This window comes from Triplophysa dalaica, chromosome 11 (assembly GCF_015846415.1).
Source record: "Triplophysa dalaica isolate WHDGS20190420 chromosome 11, ASM1584641v1, whole genome shotgun sequence".
Taxonomy (NCBI): Eukaryota; Metazoa; Chordata; class Actinopteri; order Cypriniformes; family Nemacheilidae; genus Triplophysa; species Triplophysa dalaica.
The window spans coordinates 22,260,106-22,277,645 of NC_079552.1; the positions used below are offsets into that span (position 1 = coordinate 22,260,106).

At 39.1% G+C, this 17,540-nt stretch overlaps 1 protein-coding gene across 1 annotated transcript; it reads right to left on the reverse strand.

The window, feature by feature from the left end:
* Window positions 1-508: 508 nt before the first annotated feature.
* On the reverse strand, window positions 509-3,995 carry LOC130431838 (uncharacterized). The gene is made up of 4 exons (XM_056761045.1): window positions 3,897-3,995; window positions 3,704-3,810; window positions 2,310-3,478; window positions 509-1,184 (listed from the first exon to the last, which is right to left on the reverse strand). The coding sequence occupies exons 3-4, from the start codon at window positions 3,454-3,456 to the stop codon at window positions 1,060-1,062; spliced, it is 1,272 nt and encodes a 423-aa protein (XP_056617023.1). The 5' UTR covers window positions 3,457-3,478; window positions 3,704-3,810; window positions 3,897-3,995; the 3' UTR covers window positions 509-1,059.
* Between the last annotated feature and the right edge of the window lie 13,545 nt (window positions 3,996-17,540).

Here is a 17,540-nt window from a genome sequence, read left to right on the forward strand (position 1 = left end):
GTTCTATATTGTATGAAGTCAACACCTGTAGGGCCCAGCGTTTTCATCATCTGCTTGGAATAAATTGTAGTCATCATCATAACCATAATCACAGTAATAAAAAAGTCCTCGTCCTCTTGCCAAATTACCGTGGCATTTGATTTACAGTAATTGAGCGAGGGGGCGGCAGGCTTTACGCTGTGTCTTTTGACTGGTGGAGTACAAACACGCACACACCTGTGTGACTTACACCTGAGAGGGGGCCGGGATCCAGATCCCAATGATATGCCGACATTCCCCGGGGCGCACAATGACTAACATTGTGACATGTACAATAAACCAGGTGTGGAGGGGTTACAGAGGGAAAGAGACATTTCATTTTTTTGGAGATTATATTTTAAGAGCATTATACTTTAAGAAGTTAATTTCTTATGAATGAGGTTTGGACATCTGAACTGCTATTTCAGGATTCAATTAGGCAATGACAGGAACCCACTGATTGAAGTCAGTCAAAATGTTTTTATTAAAGATTTTGAAAAGGACAAAACACGGCACATGGACTTTTCTGCTTATTTAATTAAGGCCATAATTAGGTATTTACAGAAAAAACAGAACAAAGACAAATAAAAAAATTCAAGTATTTTTTGACACGTAAAATGTACTATTCTATGTTACATCATAATATTGATGTTTGAAATACTTTATGAAAGTTTGGCTTAAGGTGTGAAATCGTAGAGAGCGCAGCCATTATTTTGACTAATAATACTAGATGGCAATACTTTTTTCTTAATCTCCAGCCAGGTTGTCAAACAGATAACATTATTCTGAAAACCGTGAGAAATTGTCCAATTACATTTCCTTCTAAGAGACTTATTAGCGTTTAACTAGAAATTAGTAACGGATTCTGAAAACTGGAATCAGATCTCCAGGCAATATGATTCAGCTTTCGCTGTAATTGTTATAGTGTAGCAGCTCAATAAAACAGTGTCACAACGAAACGCTGTGAAAACATAATTAGTCCCTTACAGTGCAGAACATTTACGTCATTCAGTTTAACAGCACATGCTTCTCTTTGCTCTCCTATGTAGGAGCTCCTTGTTTTTGGTCAGCGGGCATGCGTGATCTTCTCCTCGCTATTGCTTCCTGCTTCTTCCTCTCGATCTCAGCAGCTGAACATTTTACTGTCCCATTGGATGAAACAAATACTGCAAAACAACAGAAAAACAGGGTGCTACTTGAAACTTTCCAAAAAATATTACACATTTTTCCAGGTGGTGCATATGAAATCTAGTTTTTGTTATCTTTTTTTGTTTCCTTTTTTTGTTAAAGGGAGTGTTAACCAAAAAGAAAACTTCCACCATCATAAACTCACCCTCAATTCACAAAAGAAGATATTTTTAAGATTGTGGAATTCCAAATAGTTTTGGGGCACCATTGTCTAGTAGTAGTTTTTCCCTCCTATGGTAGTCAATGGTGCCCCAGAATTGTTTTGTTACAAACATTCTCGAAAATATCTTTCTTAGTGTTCAACAGGTTTGGAAAAACATAAGAGTGACTTAAGTATCATTTTTGGGTGAACTATTCCTTTATTCAATCAAATTTCGAAGACAGATGCAATCAGTATTTAGGAAAAAGACAGAAAGAGAGAATAAAACTTTAAATTATTATTTGATCAAAATCTTAATGCTTGTACATTTTAAAAGGATAGTTCACCTAAAAAGGAAATTTCTGTCATGAATTAGGCTTCTACCCCAAAAGTTGTTCCAAACCTGTATAAATGTCTTCATTCTGTTGAACACAGATCTTTGAAAAAATATTTGCAACTTGGGACATCATTGACTACCATAGTAGGAAAAATAACAATGGCAGTCAAAATGTCTTTAACAAAAATCTTACTTTTGTGTTCAACACAACAAAAAATGATACAGTAATTTTTCCTACTATGGTAGTCAATGATGTCCAAGACATGTCAGTCACTAACATTTGTCAAATATCTTTGTGTTTATCAGAACAAATAAATGTATACAGGTTTGGAAAAACTTAAGGGCGAGTAAATGATGACAGATTTTTCCTTTTTGAGAGATTTTATGATGAGTTAATGGTATATCTTTCTGTTTTGGAGCTTGACAGCCTATGGCCTCTGTATGGCTTCAACGTAAGGTAACAGCTGCGTTAACATTTATTCAGAGTGACTTGAAGTTAAGAAAATTATGAATTATTTCTTTAATAGGTCAAGCAAACCTGCTTATTACAATCATATGCTGGAGCAGTGTTCTATTACGCTTTTGAAGAGCTAATGCACTGCAGGTGCCATTACACACAAAGCTTACCTTTGTTGGTTAGTGTCACGGAATCCGAAAGATGTCTTTTGAATGTAATATTGCGGGAGTTAGGGGCATTTCCCATGTTTGTGCCCTGTGGCAGAATCGTCTGTGAGGTGGCTCTGACAGAACCAGGCATGGAACATCCAGAGCTGCCACTGTAACAAGGAACCGAGTTGGAACGGACAAAAGCACGGGTGGACGTTGTGGCTTTTGATGCATGGTGTGTTGGCTCGGTCAAGCCCATGCTTCGTCTTTGCAGATCCTGACTGGCAGAGATCCTCTCCACATCATCGCAAGCTTGACACAGAAGATCATCATCCCCGTCATTCCAAAGGCTGTCGGAGTCGAAAAGAGATTTTAAGTCTTCCTTTGAAAGTCCTTGAAATTTAGAAGTTGAGGGTTGGACAGAGCTTCTGCAATCTTTGCTAGCTCTCTTAAGCTCTGTTTGCTTGTAACCGTGGGATGACTGTGCTGGGTGTTTTCCCTCAAGTGACAATTTTAGCAGCTTCTTGGTAGTTTGATTCTGGGAAGAAGTAGGTGGCTTTACTCTAGTAGTGCTCTGGACGGACATTTGGCTTTCCAGGAGTGTCCTAGTAAAGGTGCTACTTTTGTTGTTGCTCTTTTTAATCTGTTGGCAGACGCCTCTACCGTGTAATACAGTGGGATTAGTCTTGGCCACAATATTCCTAGAGCTACACTCGGGTTTCTGGACAACATTCGAAGGCACTGGATTCTGTGTTATCTCCAACACAAAAGAGTCATTGAGAAGGTCATCATTTTCCCAGTCATCATCACAGTCCATCACTGTTGCTTTTGGTGCATCTACATATGCGTTCCTGACAGCAGCTGAACATGACCCTGGTTCGGAAGGGTCGGGTCTGATTTCTGGTGTGCAGTTGACCGATGGTGGGCTCAGTCTACCACTTAAGTGCTGAGTAGGACCATCAAACAGAGCGTGAAGCTCTTCCTCTTCCTGTCGGCATTGGGATAAGCAAGCGGTTACACCCGTCATGACTGCCACAGATGGCAGGTTATTTCTAGCTGTTACATCTCTTATTGTCTTGTTGAGTTCATTTAGTTCCTCTGTAGCGTTTTGTTGTCTCTCTTTGTCCTGACGGATCATATTGATGTCAAATTGCTTGGCAAGTTTCATGAGGTCCTCAACATTGCTCTGCCTGGAGGAGAGAGATCACAGCAAATAAAAAAACATTAGACTGAAAAGTACACACGTAGTTCAGAGACTAAACAAACCCTATGCAAAATGAAATGATAAAAAGTTAAAAAAATTGTTGTGTAATGGAGTGCCTCTTCTGTACCAATTTCATTAATATTTACCTGGTAGTAGGGAGATTTTAAATGTGTTATTACATCGACTTTTAAGTATTCAGCTGAACACGTACCGTGCTGAGATCCTTCTGACTCTGGGTTGTCTAACCTCTGGAGTACATGGTATGGCATTGTCTCCAATCCACTGGAGCACAGAGTCCCCCTCTTTAGGCCTATCAACCTTAAAAATTGCATAAAAGTAAGAGGTAAATAGATTTAACTGTAACACACAAGTTTCCTATATCTGCCATAATGTGACTTTACTACCTTTGGTGCAATCCTGTCGACAATCTCTGATATCTCGATGACTTTGCCATTGGCTCCTTTTCCTGTAAATGTTTACAAAGATACTTTGATATTTATAAAAGTTACTATTGTAGCGATGGGTGGTGTGACTACTGATTTTACAATGATAGAATTGTGCATCCCTGATAGAGATTCTACAATACAATATAATTTACATGTTAGATCTTAGGAAACGGACAAACTTGTATTCTGAATAATCCTTTTGTTTTATATTTGTTTCCAGTCTTGGTTTACATCATTTTTAAAAAATATATAATTTCATCATATAAGATTTTGATCATACCCCCGAACCATAAAATACAGTATTATTGAAAGAAGATAAACACTTTTATCTCTGTGATTTTATGAAACTTGCCATTAAAGTTTTGAGTCGGTGAATTTGGATCCCAGATGATGTCTTGTAGGGTTTCAGTTTCATTCGGCGAATCTCCACGGTGACATCCATTAAATCGGATTCTTGGCCGACGTTTTGGGGTCGTAAAATCTGAGAATAAAGATGACATCATCATCATCATCATCGACACGATGCTTGCACAAAACGTGACTTTGTTTGCCGTTGTTTTGAGCATGCTCTTTGGAGTACTATGATATAAAACTTCGATTATCATTCCGTAGCAAGCTATTGATGATCTGGTATAACCTTTCATTTTTTGACTAAGCTGGTTTGATTCTTTATCACAAGTTTTACGCGTGCTTTACCTTTACGACAGTTGTAGGAGTTTGGGCATGAGTTTCTGCTGCGACTTTCTCTCACACCAACCATGTGTCGCAAACCGACGTTCCTGTTGTCCGTCATGATTTATTTCACCAGGTGTAAACAATACCGCAACAGTATGCATAACTTAATTAATCTAACCACAACAATTATACGGCATTTGTCTTTATATTAATAAGTAAATGTTTAGTTAATCATTCGGTAAAGCTCTCACACATCGCCGCCATGTTTTTTGAACGTTTACATGAACGCGCATCCCTGATTGGTTCTTGGAATCTCGTAACGTCTCGCGAGACTTTAAACTTCCAAGGACGCTTCATACAGCAAACACATTGAACAAAAGCCAAGTAAAACATCCACTGAATGAGAACAGCACTAAAGCATTTGTATTGCGTGCTGCAAGTAAAAAAACACAATTTCTCTGATTTTTATGTAAATTTACTGATACACTGATACTTCGTTGTTGATATTTTACATTACCATGTGCTTGTTTGTGTTTTATATATTTTTGTTCTCCTGCAAATACTTGTCAAGATTTTTAGATAAATTTATATAAATAAAATTTATACCGCTAACTTTCATTTGATTCAATACAACAGGCCAATGTGAGTTAAAAGAATAATTGGAGGTAAGCAAAAAAAAAGGTAAATTAAACAATTCTCCCCACATTACAGTGAGTATAAGGGCTTAGACAATCTAAAATATTTGATATGTTTTTTGTAGAATACCAGACGCTATAAACATAACTTTGTAAACATAGAAAAATAAAAATATTGTTTTTTAGGTCATTTGCATTTACATTTAGTCATTTAGCAGACACTTTTATCCAAAGCCACTTACAGGTGGGGTAAGCAATGGAAGGTATTGGGACAGCATAAGGACAACAAAAGCATTTCCAATTATTTTAAATCGCTTTTTAATGTATCTTAATATACCTGTTATTAAGTAAAATATATATACATACTGTATACATATGGCTACTTCGTCCTCTCTGTCTTCTCAAGACATTTGATGGTATCTTTAAGACCCATATTAAGTAAAGACTACTTTATTCCTTCTTTCATTTCCTGTATATTGCTAAACATTTGATTTCATTAACAAAATATTTTTGTTTACTGTAATATCATGTTAAAAGGTCAGACATTCAATGGTAAAAAACATTTAAAAAAAAAAATCAGAAACAAACAGAACTTTGTTGTGTTATCAACAACCTTTCAAAAATGCAATGCAAAATCTGTTGCCCATGACCTCAGTAAAGCACTATGATTAATCAAATTCATAAACAGCCCCAAGAATAAAGACCACACTACCCATAGCGATCATTTAATTTACAAGATTATGAATCAGATTAGATGATTGAGTATAGTCAAACGCTGCGTTTTAAATATTGCTGTTCAAAGAACTTTCAAAACATGTAGTTTGAAAGTCAACTTTGTGTAGATAATACTTTGAGATCTATAAAGCGCTACAGCAGGAGATGGACTGACCGATAAATATAACTGATAGGATAATACTGTAAATAATGCATGAAGATGACAAGTTTAAAGAATTCATGTCGCTTTTAAACACGTTTACATAAAACGCATTTCTAGTCTTTCCGATGTAAAGCACTAGATGGTGCCTGCATTCTTTATAAGTGGCTTGAGTGTGTGTGTGTGTGTGTGTGTGATGTTTTGAAGGCTGCATACTGAGTGTGGTGCTGATACAGAAATGCTGTTCGCTGCTGCTGGGCTCCCCCGCTGGAGTGATGTGTGTGAGGGCCAGACGCTGCTGTCAGCACTCACAGCTGACACAAACACGCCTCAAACTCTACCTGCTGAGAAAGACCACAAGTCAAAATAAAAACCCAGACTCGAGACATGTTCCTCTCTAATAAATGGACAAGAAAAGACCTCTGTGAACGGAAGGAACCCTGTATTAGTAATGTATCGTGGACAAGTTCGGGTGTTGATAATTCAGTGTAACAAAATGATTTGTCAGGTTACATTGCACGGATGTTCCGGCATTAATCTGTCTGTAAAAGTGTGTAATATTGGTGACGGATGGCGATAGTGCATGTTGCGACTGTAGCTCTTAATGAATTAAAAGCAACAATGTCATGTGAATACAAGAACCACACGAATGAAACCCATGACCAGATTAGCTCCTGATAATTTACAGATGTTATTATCCTTTAGCAAAATAATAGTTCTGACTGTATGGTTTCAGTGAGATTTGACCTGGTCTTGTGCTATTAAATGGCAAGAAATCATAATTTATGATGTTGGCCTAGACATCAAATGAATCTGAACAGGGTTGATGAGGTATGTGCTGTATAATGACTTGCAAACGTCATTAATAATTCCTTAACCATATGAAGATATATATGGAGGTCTTTATTGTTCTGTCGAGTGTGCTTTGCATGTCATAATATAAGCCTTCCTCGGCAAAGCCTCGAGGTTCTCGACAGCCTGTTTAAAAGTCACCGTTACACCCTGTGTCACACAAAATATAAGCATTTCACAAAACCTGATACTTAGAAGAGTAAGTAAAGGGCAGAGATGTGTCACATTCACATTCTGAATATGAGGCGTCAAACCGCTGGCTTCTCGAGCTCCGTTCGCCCAACCCCTCGGCTCTCCTAGCATTTTTATTTATCTGTTCCGCCTTGGTTGTTTAGACCCAATTAAGGGGCTAATTGCAGGGATCAGGGAGGATTGCATTGTTGTAAAAGTACAGAGCGCACAGCTAATTGCCGCGGCAGCTGCCAGTGTTTATGAAAAGCCGACGGTTCTGCGGTTCTCTCGGAGGAGAGGGTGCCCCAGTTCTCCTTCTGATGTGGTGGGGAGAGCCAGGTGAGCCACGAATGCATTCCGGGGCGGATCAGAATGGAAGCTGCAGAAATAATTACCACCATCGAGGGCTCCTTTCCTCTTATCTTTGGCTCTAGGCGGGCAAAACCTTGAGGATGACACCAAGCATGCGGTGGAACTCGGCGATATGGAAGGAGTCCAGGATACAGATCCTCTGCCAGCTTTTATCTAAATGATCTCACACTTCTCCGTGCCAGGTGTTTTTGGTGGGAGTATGTGAAATAAGGCACGCATTTTTGAGTCACCGCAGAGGCTGTTGTCAGGCGATGCTACTGGCTCCCACAGCAGATGGGGATTTTTTCAAAGTAAACTTTAGGAACAGCGTTCTGCATGGTTGCAGCTTGTTTTGGATGGTGCTTGAATGCTTTCGTGCCTCTGCTCAAAGCAGAACGTAACACAGTAACATGTCACCTTTAACATCAAGCGCTCTCATATGAAATCCTCAGTCTTTCAGCATGGATGCATTCTTTTGGCCTGATGACAATGTTTTGACAATACAACTTTACAATATCTTTTTACCTTTACAATATTCTTTAGGAAATTACTTTAATAAACGTATTCTTTTGACCATACAACAATCATGACGACATTTTCTGGCATTACATCTTTAGGCAGTACGGCATGCTTTTGAATGATTTCTTTTTTGGTGGTACAACATTATTTTGTCATAAGGGCATTGTTTTTATTTGACCATACAACATTCTTTGTGACACTTTTGGCATTACGTTATTATTGGGACAATACAAGTTTTTTTTACTTCTGTCAGTACCACTATTGTCGAATATTTAACAATAGCACATATTTAAGGTTGGCGGTATGAAAGTGTTCTGGGAAAACTCTCCGCCCGTCCATACAGCCTTGCATGGACATAGCGGGAGCGCAGCAATACATGCCCCCCCTGGGGATTCAGAACAGTTCATGATGCGTAACAAGATTGAATTAAATGATCCGACCGATACAGGCAGATATGGAGGAGATGGGGATGGAGGTGGGATTTGAGTGCAGCACGATTAACCAGCTGATAAAGAGCAAAGAAAGGCAACTTAAATAGGACGCATACTGCATCCAAAATCACAAACTGTGACAGTACGTACTGAATTTGAATAAGTACCTACCTATCGGCCGTTAAAACAGTACGTTCTATCTGGTATGAGTGGGAGTAGTATGAATGCATTTAGCACATACGGCATACGATATGTTTTATGGTCATGTGACCTGTTTGCTCTTTGAACTATGATGTATTAATAACAATCTGTACATAGGCCAATATAAAAACAAAATTTAGTCACAAGAAATTAATTTATTGGCACATACATTAAAACGGACGTCAGCCTCACTGTTTCCGCCCAGTTTATTCGGTTTACTGTTGAAATTTGACCGTTACTCATCTCACGTGGCATCATGGGATAGAGAAGTGTCCGTACAATCCACACTCACGAATCTCAGCGGAAGTTGTAGACCATCTGGATATTACTCACCTACTGTTTTTTGCATTCTGAGGTTTCGGACATACTATTCATGACTCTTTCGCCTACTTTATGTAGGCGAGTTTGGACGCAGCGGCAGTCTAGTGTGTGTTGAATGACTATTGGCTAACATTGATTAGCTGCTCCTGATAAGATGCCAGAACTTACGCTACGCTTGATTTTCACATAATTTGACATTACCACATCTTGCGTTATGGCATTCTTTTGGCTATAAGTCATTCTTAATTTTTTTTGCCATTACTGTATTCTTCGGACAAGACTATTCCACTTTTTATTTAATGATTGCGATTCTACCTACAGCATTATTGTGCCATTACGGCATTCTTTTAGAACACAACATTCTTTGCAAAAATTTTGCCATTACGCATTCTTTTTGATATTACAACATTATTTAGCCATTATGACATTTTTGCACAATACAACATAAGTCTATTTTTTGCCATTCACTTTTTGACGCCGTATACCTGCGTATACCCTCAACTACACCACTGCTCGTGCTAGGATGTTGTGACAACAGACAGAGAGAATTGTGGGTGATTAGACAAACATGGACTCACGTTACATTCAACATAGTGATCTTTAATCTGCGTTCAGAATCTCTGTCATGTCACGCAGTGGTTTGTACGTTGAGGACGTCTGAGATGGAGGAAGCTGAGCACTTCCTGTATCTCCCCTCCACCGTCCTCCTCTCTGAGCCCTCCCACCCTCTCCCCTCCGAGGGAGGCCCAACCTGCCCGGCTGGCCTGCCGCTCCAGCTCTCTCATTAATCTGTCCACAGGAACGTCCGGCTGCGCGGCAGCTTGACTGCTCATTTATTCTGTTTAGAATGGCGACGCCGGTGATAAATGTCCCGTAGAGCGCACATGTGCTAAAATATTCATAAATTGGAACTCTTAATTTGCGAAGGTGGAAAACCAATAAATTTCAGCAGCGGTGACAAGTCGTGTTATATTTATATGAATATACATGGCCAAGGGTGAGACTTTGAGATTAATTTGCCGTGTGCTTGCTGTTAACCAATTGTAATTTCCTCTTTTCGAAATTAGCGTAGCGGCTGACACGCAAGGAGAAAACAATGTGTTTGACGCTTTGATGTGGTTATTATGGAAAAGGATCAAAATTTGAGAACAAGTAATCGACAAGCCTATCAGAGGGAGGAATGTCCACCACCAGAAATCATAACTGCAAATCTGAAATCAAGCTCCTCTGATTAAAGAAAATGTGCACAGCTGGTTTATATCCCTTCCATATCCGCTTATTCTTTGAATCTGAAAAGAACAGTATGCACACCCTTTAGCATTATAAAAAGTCATTATTTTTAAATAAACCAAGCCGTTTTTCTCTGTCCTGGGGAGCAGATGGAGATAAAAACAGTTCACTTTTTTAAGTTACATATCATTAACAGCCTTCAAGTGAACAGTACATTGTTCCTGTTTTGCCAACAAAACTTTTGCCACTGTGTGTGGATTTCACACAGGTGAGCACAGGGTGGCAGCTGTTCCCTGCACTGTTTTTCCTTCTCAGGTCAGTCTCTCCTGAGGCATAAATGATAGAAACTAGGCCAGGTGGTGCAGGAGAGAGAGGCGGACACAATGGGCTCATCTCAGACTTACCGACTGCACTGCATTCAAGGTGAGCGAAAGCAGTCCCCATAGACAAATCAAAAGACAGATCGGTCTGTCTGTCTGTCCTAAGATCCTTCCATCTTATAAACAATATAAATGCTTTTGCCCTAACAAGCATGTACATATGTCTGTCTGTCTGGGTATCACATGGCAAAACTCTGGCAACATCCCATAGCAACCGCCCAAAACAGCCTAGCAACACTCTGGAGACCACCAAAACATCTCAGTCTCTGATAGAAACAGTGTAGTGAAGCCCCGCAATACCCACATTTGAAGTAGTGTTGATATAGGGAGCTGTTTTTAATTTTAAGACTGATTGGCTGTTTACATTAGGATCGTGATTACTTTCCATTTTATCATCTAATGTTCTTTTATTGTCTTTATTTTGTCAGACTAATTCCATCAGTTCAATCAAACAACACAACTTATCTCCAGATATACTTTCTCTCTTTCTCTTCATCTGTATTTTTCTTGTCTGTTCGGCTTTGATCTAAAATTGGCCGCTGCAGAAGACTTGTGTACAGTCATTTTCATATGAGCTTTGAACATACTGAAAGGGCTCGTTGCTGCTGTCCCTTTTATCCTCCGAATCCTTTTCCCTGGGAAACGATGAGCATATGGCAAACACCCTCACTGGATTTTCAGACAACGGGGGGACCGTATCCCAATTCCTGCATCCTGTCGTCGGCGAATCCCAGGGTGCTGCCGCATCCCTCCCTCCCTCCCTCGTGCATGCACAAAAACACTGTCTAAACTCTAGACTTTACTTGACACCTTTGAACTAGTGCACAGTACTTTATTCTCCTAAATTAACGTTATTATGGATTCGCCAAAGAGTGGGCACACGACTGTGTCTATTTTGTAAATGTTATGCGTCTCTGTTTTCTGTGCTGGCATTTTTTACCATAACTACGAATTGGTGACAACATATATTTATCTTCAAATCATTTTTTTTTGGAACGTTCCAGATTTCCTCACTGAAATGCAATGACATCCAGAATCAACATAATTGTGCCTAATGCTTTTTATTTGTTCTTAAACATTTCTTGTGCACATATAGAGGTCTGTGATGAAGTTCATTCTTGCCATAAACAACAAAGCCACATGGATCCATTTTTCTATTATGAATGTTGCCTCAGAAATGAATAATACTCAACAACTCAAAGCAGAATCTCTCTGTCAAATTATGGTAATTTCCCACATCAAACGAACATTAGTTAAGAGGTCTGGACCACCAAGTGGGCAAAATGGATGATTTATTCTGATCCATTATCCTTAGAGCTCTGTTTGTTAATGCAAGGGAATAAAAGGACACTCGTAAGTAAACCAGGGTGTCCTTCACTCGGTGAATAAGCACACTTGATTTGAGAGCCACTTGGTACTATTGTCACCTGCAAAGGAGAGAGCGTGTATAAAAGCCATCCCAGTCTCATAAAATAAGGGATTTGACAAACTCAGCATTTGTTGGGTGGCGGTCAATGTAATTTATTATCTTAATTGGAGAATCTCCCTTTATACTCTTGTGATTAATGTCAAGAAAGTCTCCTTAATCTAGAACAATCGGTAATTGGGATTGCTTGAAGAAAAAGGATAATTTTCTTATTGAACACTGGACCCTTTACATCACCTTCACATTCAACTTTTTTTCTCAAATGACAGTCCATCCTGTACAGTATGTTTCATATATGTATTGCGTTAAAGTGAAACAAAAATATCACATTTAAATGATCATAACCAATCTAATTTAGAGAGAAAATTGCATTCATGTCCACATGGACTACACATATTCGTTTATTGACATCTTTTTCTGATGTTTTCTACAAAATATAATAATTACATCCAAGGATCATGCATTAGACATCTCTCAGGATGTGCCTCTCGTTTTTACATCATAAAGATAATACATGTACCCGCTCAAGCCCAGAAACTAGCAATTACCATAGATTATCACCAACACAGCGGTTTGAAGTAATTATAACAGGTCCCACATCGTCCATATAATCACCTCCCAATTTCAGCCTGTTTAGAATAGTTTTCTGCAAACAGGCATTAAACGGTGCCTGTAGCTCTCCCTTGGAGGCATATCACAGAGAGGGGGAGAACACTTTTATTACAAAACAGCACACTATGTGCCGTGGTCTTTTAGTATGTCAGGGCTGCCGTTCAAGCACAGTTGAGGGCAAGGTGATGCCGGCTCTTGTTAATGTATTATTGGCAATTAGCTGAAATTAGTTTTAGAGGACTCGAGAGGGGATGAGGTACAATGCTGTATCTCAATGAAAGAATGGTATTTTCCAGTCAAGCAACTGGTAATTTCTCGTCAAGAAGTGGGATCATTTTGCAATTGCGTTGTTTCTTTTGGGTAGCCCCACATACAAATCGTTGTGTTCTACATAAATTCAATATTGAAATACTGAAATCAACTTGAAGTTGCCAAAAAACTGGAACATTTGAAAACGGTTTAGCTTTATGCCAATGAGCAATTACGCAAAACTACAATTGCCATTATGATTGAGGACAGTGGAGCTCCGCCCCCTATGATATACTGCAAACTTGAGAAAAGGTTCTATATAATTTAATATGATGTGTCTATATGTTGTCTTGTCTGAAAATGGAATAATCATGTCAGAAATTATGCTCTTTCAACATTGATAATTATCAATAGTGTTCATGACATGCCAACCTGATCTCACATGAACTCGTAACTATTTTACCGGGTGGTTAAAATGTATGAATTGCTCATTCAAAATGAATCATTCAAAATCGTACAATTATTAGAAAAAATTGAAATGAAGGCTTGAAGGAAGAAAGCACATCTCATGATTTCATAAGATCATAGAGGTGCAGTGGTTCTTCTGTGATTGCACACATGCTGTTATCTCGTCCACCCACTCGGAGCAGCTGTTGAGTTATTTATATCTGAAGCTGCTGCATGTAAATAGGCTGGTAATTAGACCCTCCTATAGCGGACAGGACCCTCTCCCTCTCACCCCCTCTCTCTCAGGACCGGGAACAAGTGGGGAGATAAACCAGAACTTGACTTTACTGAATAATTGAAGGCCTTTTTACTAGAGCAACAGCTCGCTATCTGACCTAATAAAGCGAGTACAGAAGACTGTCAGAGCCACGCGGAGAACTGAGAAGGATTCAACACGGCACATTTAACATAGCGTTTGCATTTGATAGAGAAGAAGCTGGGAACCAATGTGGGAACTGGATTTGGGAATATTCAAGGCCAAATTAGATGACAGGGGTTTCTTCACTACTGGCACACAGTTTTGAGCCAGGAGTTCATTTTATAGCAATTTTTATGTTACAGGAGTCACATTGAAGATAAAGTTGTAACAGTATTGCCATACATATTTAGACTACCAATTGCCCTAAATATACATAACATTTGACATAGTAATACTTTTACCCCAGACCCTCTAAAATAACAAGACAATCCATATTATTATTGTTTACTGTATAGTAATAAATACAAAGACAAACAAAGATTGAAATGACAATAAAAATGCATATATTGTGTGATTTATTTATATAAAAAATTGACAGTCAGTATATTTTTTATTTACAATAATTTCAGTTTTCCAAGTGGTGTCACTTCCAGCAGAACAAACATCTTTGCTAAAAGTTAATGCCCTTTTTTAATACAGCATGTGACATGTGATGTGTGAAAAAACAAAGAGTCAAGCTGAATATCACTTGAACAGAATATTTAAAACAGAATATTTTTTTCTTCATTTTAAATATACATGTATTTTTTAAGCAATTGGAAGAAAATGTGCCACAATATTACAAGTCAGCATAGCAACCTTTATTTATTTTCAATTGAGCAAAACTACTATAAGCCAAAACAGGCGACACACACTAAACAGTCTTTGTGAAAATGGATTCCGTTACGTGTTCCCTTCTTCCGATGGCAATGAGAGGAAAGAGGCGGAAATCGGTTCCCATTTTGGGACTTGAGATTCCCAGGTGAGCCCTGATGCTTCATGCTAATTTCCAACTTTCAAAGCTTGTAAACTTTATCTAATTATACACAAGAACACACTACTCCGCTCAGGTTTTTGGCAGGTTGTGCCTTTAATTTATGAAAAACAAATCTGAAATATGCAGATGTCTTTTGTTTGAAGCAGATGTTTAGTCCTGTTTGCCAGAATTCAATCAGCGGTCTCGTGGGGGTCCTGCATGCGATGCACGTCCAAAGGCCTGTTTGAAGTCTGACGAGGACGCTGTGATGCGACTTAGTCACTGTCACAGCCCGCAGCAGCATTTCGGCTTGCTTTGACATTGCTTTCAAGGAATTGTAATAGCAGAGCAGCCTGATCCAATAGAGACTAAATTTTAAACCCACTTGGGACGACTAGCTTTATTCTGCAGTTTATTTAGTCCAGTGTTAAATGATGACACATGTGCCCATCAATGCATCGGTTTGGCCTCAGATGTAATACAGATTGCATCGAATGACCCTCAAATTTCCTACATATAGTTTTCAAATACATTTGAAATTTGTTCTGTTACAAGCAGCGTAACTGATAAAACACATCAGAGGAACACTGAGAAACGCTGTGGCGGGCGGAAGAACAGTTTATTCCCGAAGTCTTTGTGTCTCTGCCACGTTGTGTTTACGTCAAACGATTTCCAACAAACACTGTCAGCTGCATTCATTTTTAATTAATGGGGCTCATTAGATTATGGGTTCGAAAAACGCAGCAATTATCATTTATCTTGATATATTATTTACAAGGTCTCATTCTCCTAGCTGGGGAGGTAAATGTGTGACCTGGGAATTCTGGGAGGTTAAAGGAGATTGGGGAACGGGCCTCTGGGATTTTGAAGCACCTGGCGTCAGATGGAAAAAACTAGCAGCATTTGACTTCTAAGCAGAGATCCAAGGACCATTGTTCAGTAGCGGTTGCTTTACTCCTCAAAGAAACTACAGGAGGATATTAATGAGCAGTCTCTTTAAAACCCAGACCTCATCAATTATTTACCCTTTCTTTACTCTCATCAGTTTGTTTTATTCGTCTGTTTCTTCCATTTTTCCTATCCATTCATCTCCTCGTAGCGTTCGACTCTTCAACAGATGGATGCCTGTCTGAATTTCCATCTAGCTTTGGTCGTTCTTTCATCTTGGGCCTTTGAGTGTTACCTAGCCTTTTGTCAGCGGGAAGGGGAAAAACGAAATCTGGCGACTCCGTATGACACATTCACAGTTTTATTAGATGTTCATTGGAAGACGGGTGTTGGGAATGCAGAAAGACTTATGATGTGGAAGAAACAGTCTGATGTAATGGTGGAGTTTTTCTGTTAAAATAGAATCTGTCTAAAGGAATAGTTCTTTGGTATAGGGGGCAATTCTCACCATTAACTAGTTATTATTATCATGCACATTATTGACATATTGGCTGTATATTTGTCCTTATAAAGCACTTCTTCTACATGACCATACTCTACATCCCTAATCCTTCCCAATACCTAAACCAAACAACTATCTTACTAACTATAAGCAACAAATTAAGAGTTTATTGGGGAAAAAGTCATAGTTAACGGTTAGTTAATAGCGAGAGTTGCCCCCTATACTGAAGTTTGACCAAATGGGGTTATTTGACTAGCATTCTCAAATCATCTTCTCCATTTTCTTTTACCACAAAAAATAAACGATTAAATCTAATATGTAAGCAAATGCTGTTTTGCATTTGACACAGTCGTGCTTTAGAATCAGCCATGGTGCATCCAAAAAACTGTTTCAATAAACGCAAGCACAAATAGGTGTAAGATTTGTGAGCTCTGGAAAAGCTTTGAAAAAGAACAGGTAGTCCAAAATCTCACATTCTCATTGGCTAAGCCAGTGTTAGTGTTCTTTTTCTGGTGTTGTGTAGATTTCTATTCCAGGTTATTCAATTACAAATATTTAATTTCAGCTTGAAATGGAACATCAGACCGAACAGGTCAAACGTTTCCCCTTTAACAATTGTCAGAAAAACGGATAATCCCGCACCCAAATTCCCACCGTTGATGGAGTCATTGTTGCTCATTGATGATCTGATGCTTAAACAAACAGAATAAGCTAGAGCCAAATGGTTCACAGTTCTGCTGAAATCAGTAAGTGAATGGTTTACTCAAAGTTGTCTTTTTAAATTGAGCTAAATAGATAAATAGTTTTCACACTTCCCCTTTAAAGGGAGAAATAATCCTCCCATTAGAGATGACTACACTTGAATCTGTGATGTTTTAAAAAAAGAGGTGATGTATATTTGCAACAATTTGATCTCAAGTCTAAAGATAGAAAGGTCATTGGTTCTTCTTGTTTTTTTTTAGTAAGTAAACCGTTTCCTACATGTGTCAACAGACGTCATCCTCATTATATAACAGCTGCACATCAGCCATGATGCTGTCATTTGTATGGCATTACAATTAACTCCCACAATATTGTCTTCTCTCGCCTCTGGTCCTCAACTATAAGTAGATTTTGTCCTGTCCCTGCTTTTCTTCACCGTGTCTTGCCTTGGAACTTTCCCCCTTTGTGGATTCATGACAGATGCCTAATTGAATGATGAATGTCCCATTATTACGCCGTGATTGAAGCGCCAGAGCCGCGATTGGTTGCGGGGCCGCGTCTTGTCTCTGATTGGCTGGGGCAAAGTGCGGCTGGCAGCCACGGCCCACTCCCCATCTGTCTGCACATCCTCAAATCTTCTTCTCACCTCGGGGGTGGGGGCTGCTCGGCAAATCGTAATAAATTATGCAAACGAGTCCTTCGGCTGACAATACGGATGCAGCTGCATTGTTTGGGCTCTGCTCATCTTATCTTGACCCAAGCCTGCCTGATGCGGCCCTGTCCTGTTCTCCTCCTCTTCTCCTGCTCGCCTGCCTGACCTGACAAGGCAACGATGAAGATTAATGACCCCACCCTGACTGAC

Bases quoted from the DNA above. Each gene is read 5' to 3' on its own strand.
- LOC130431838 (XM_056761045.1), bottom strand. From the start codon at position 3,456: ATGAAACTTGCCAAGCAATTTGACATCAATATGATCCGTCAGGACAAA. The intron at 1,185-2,309 runs GTAAGCTTTGTG...GTTGTTTTGCAG, and splicing joins CGTGACACTAACCAACAAAG to TATTTGTTTCATCCAATGGG.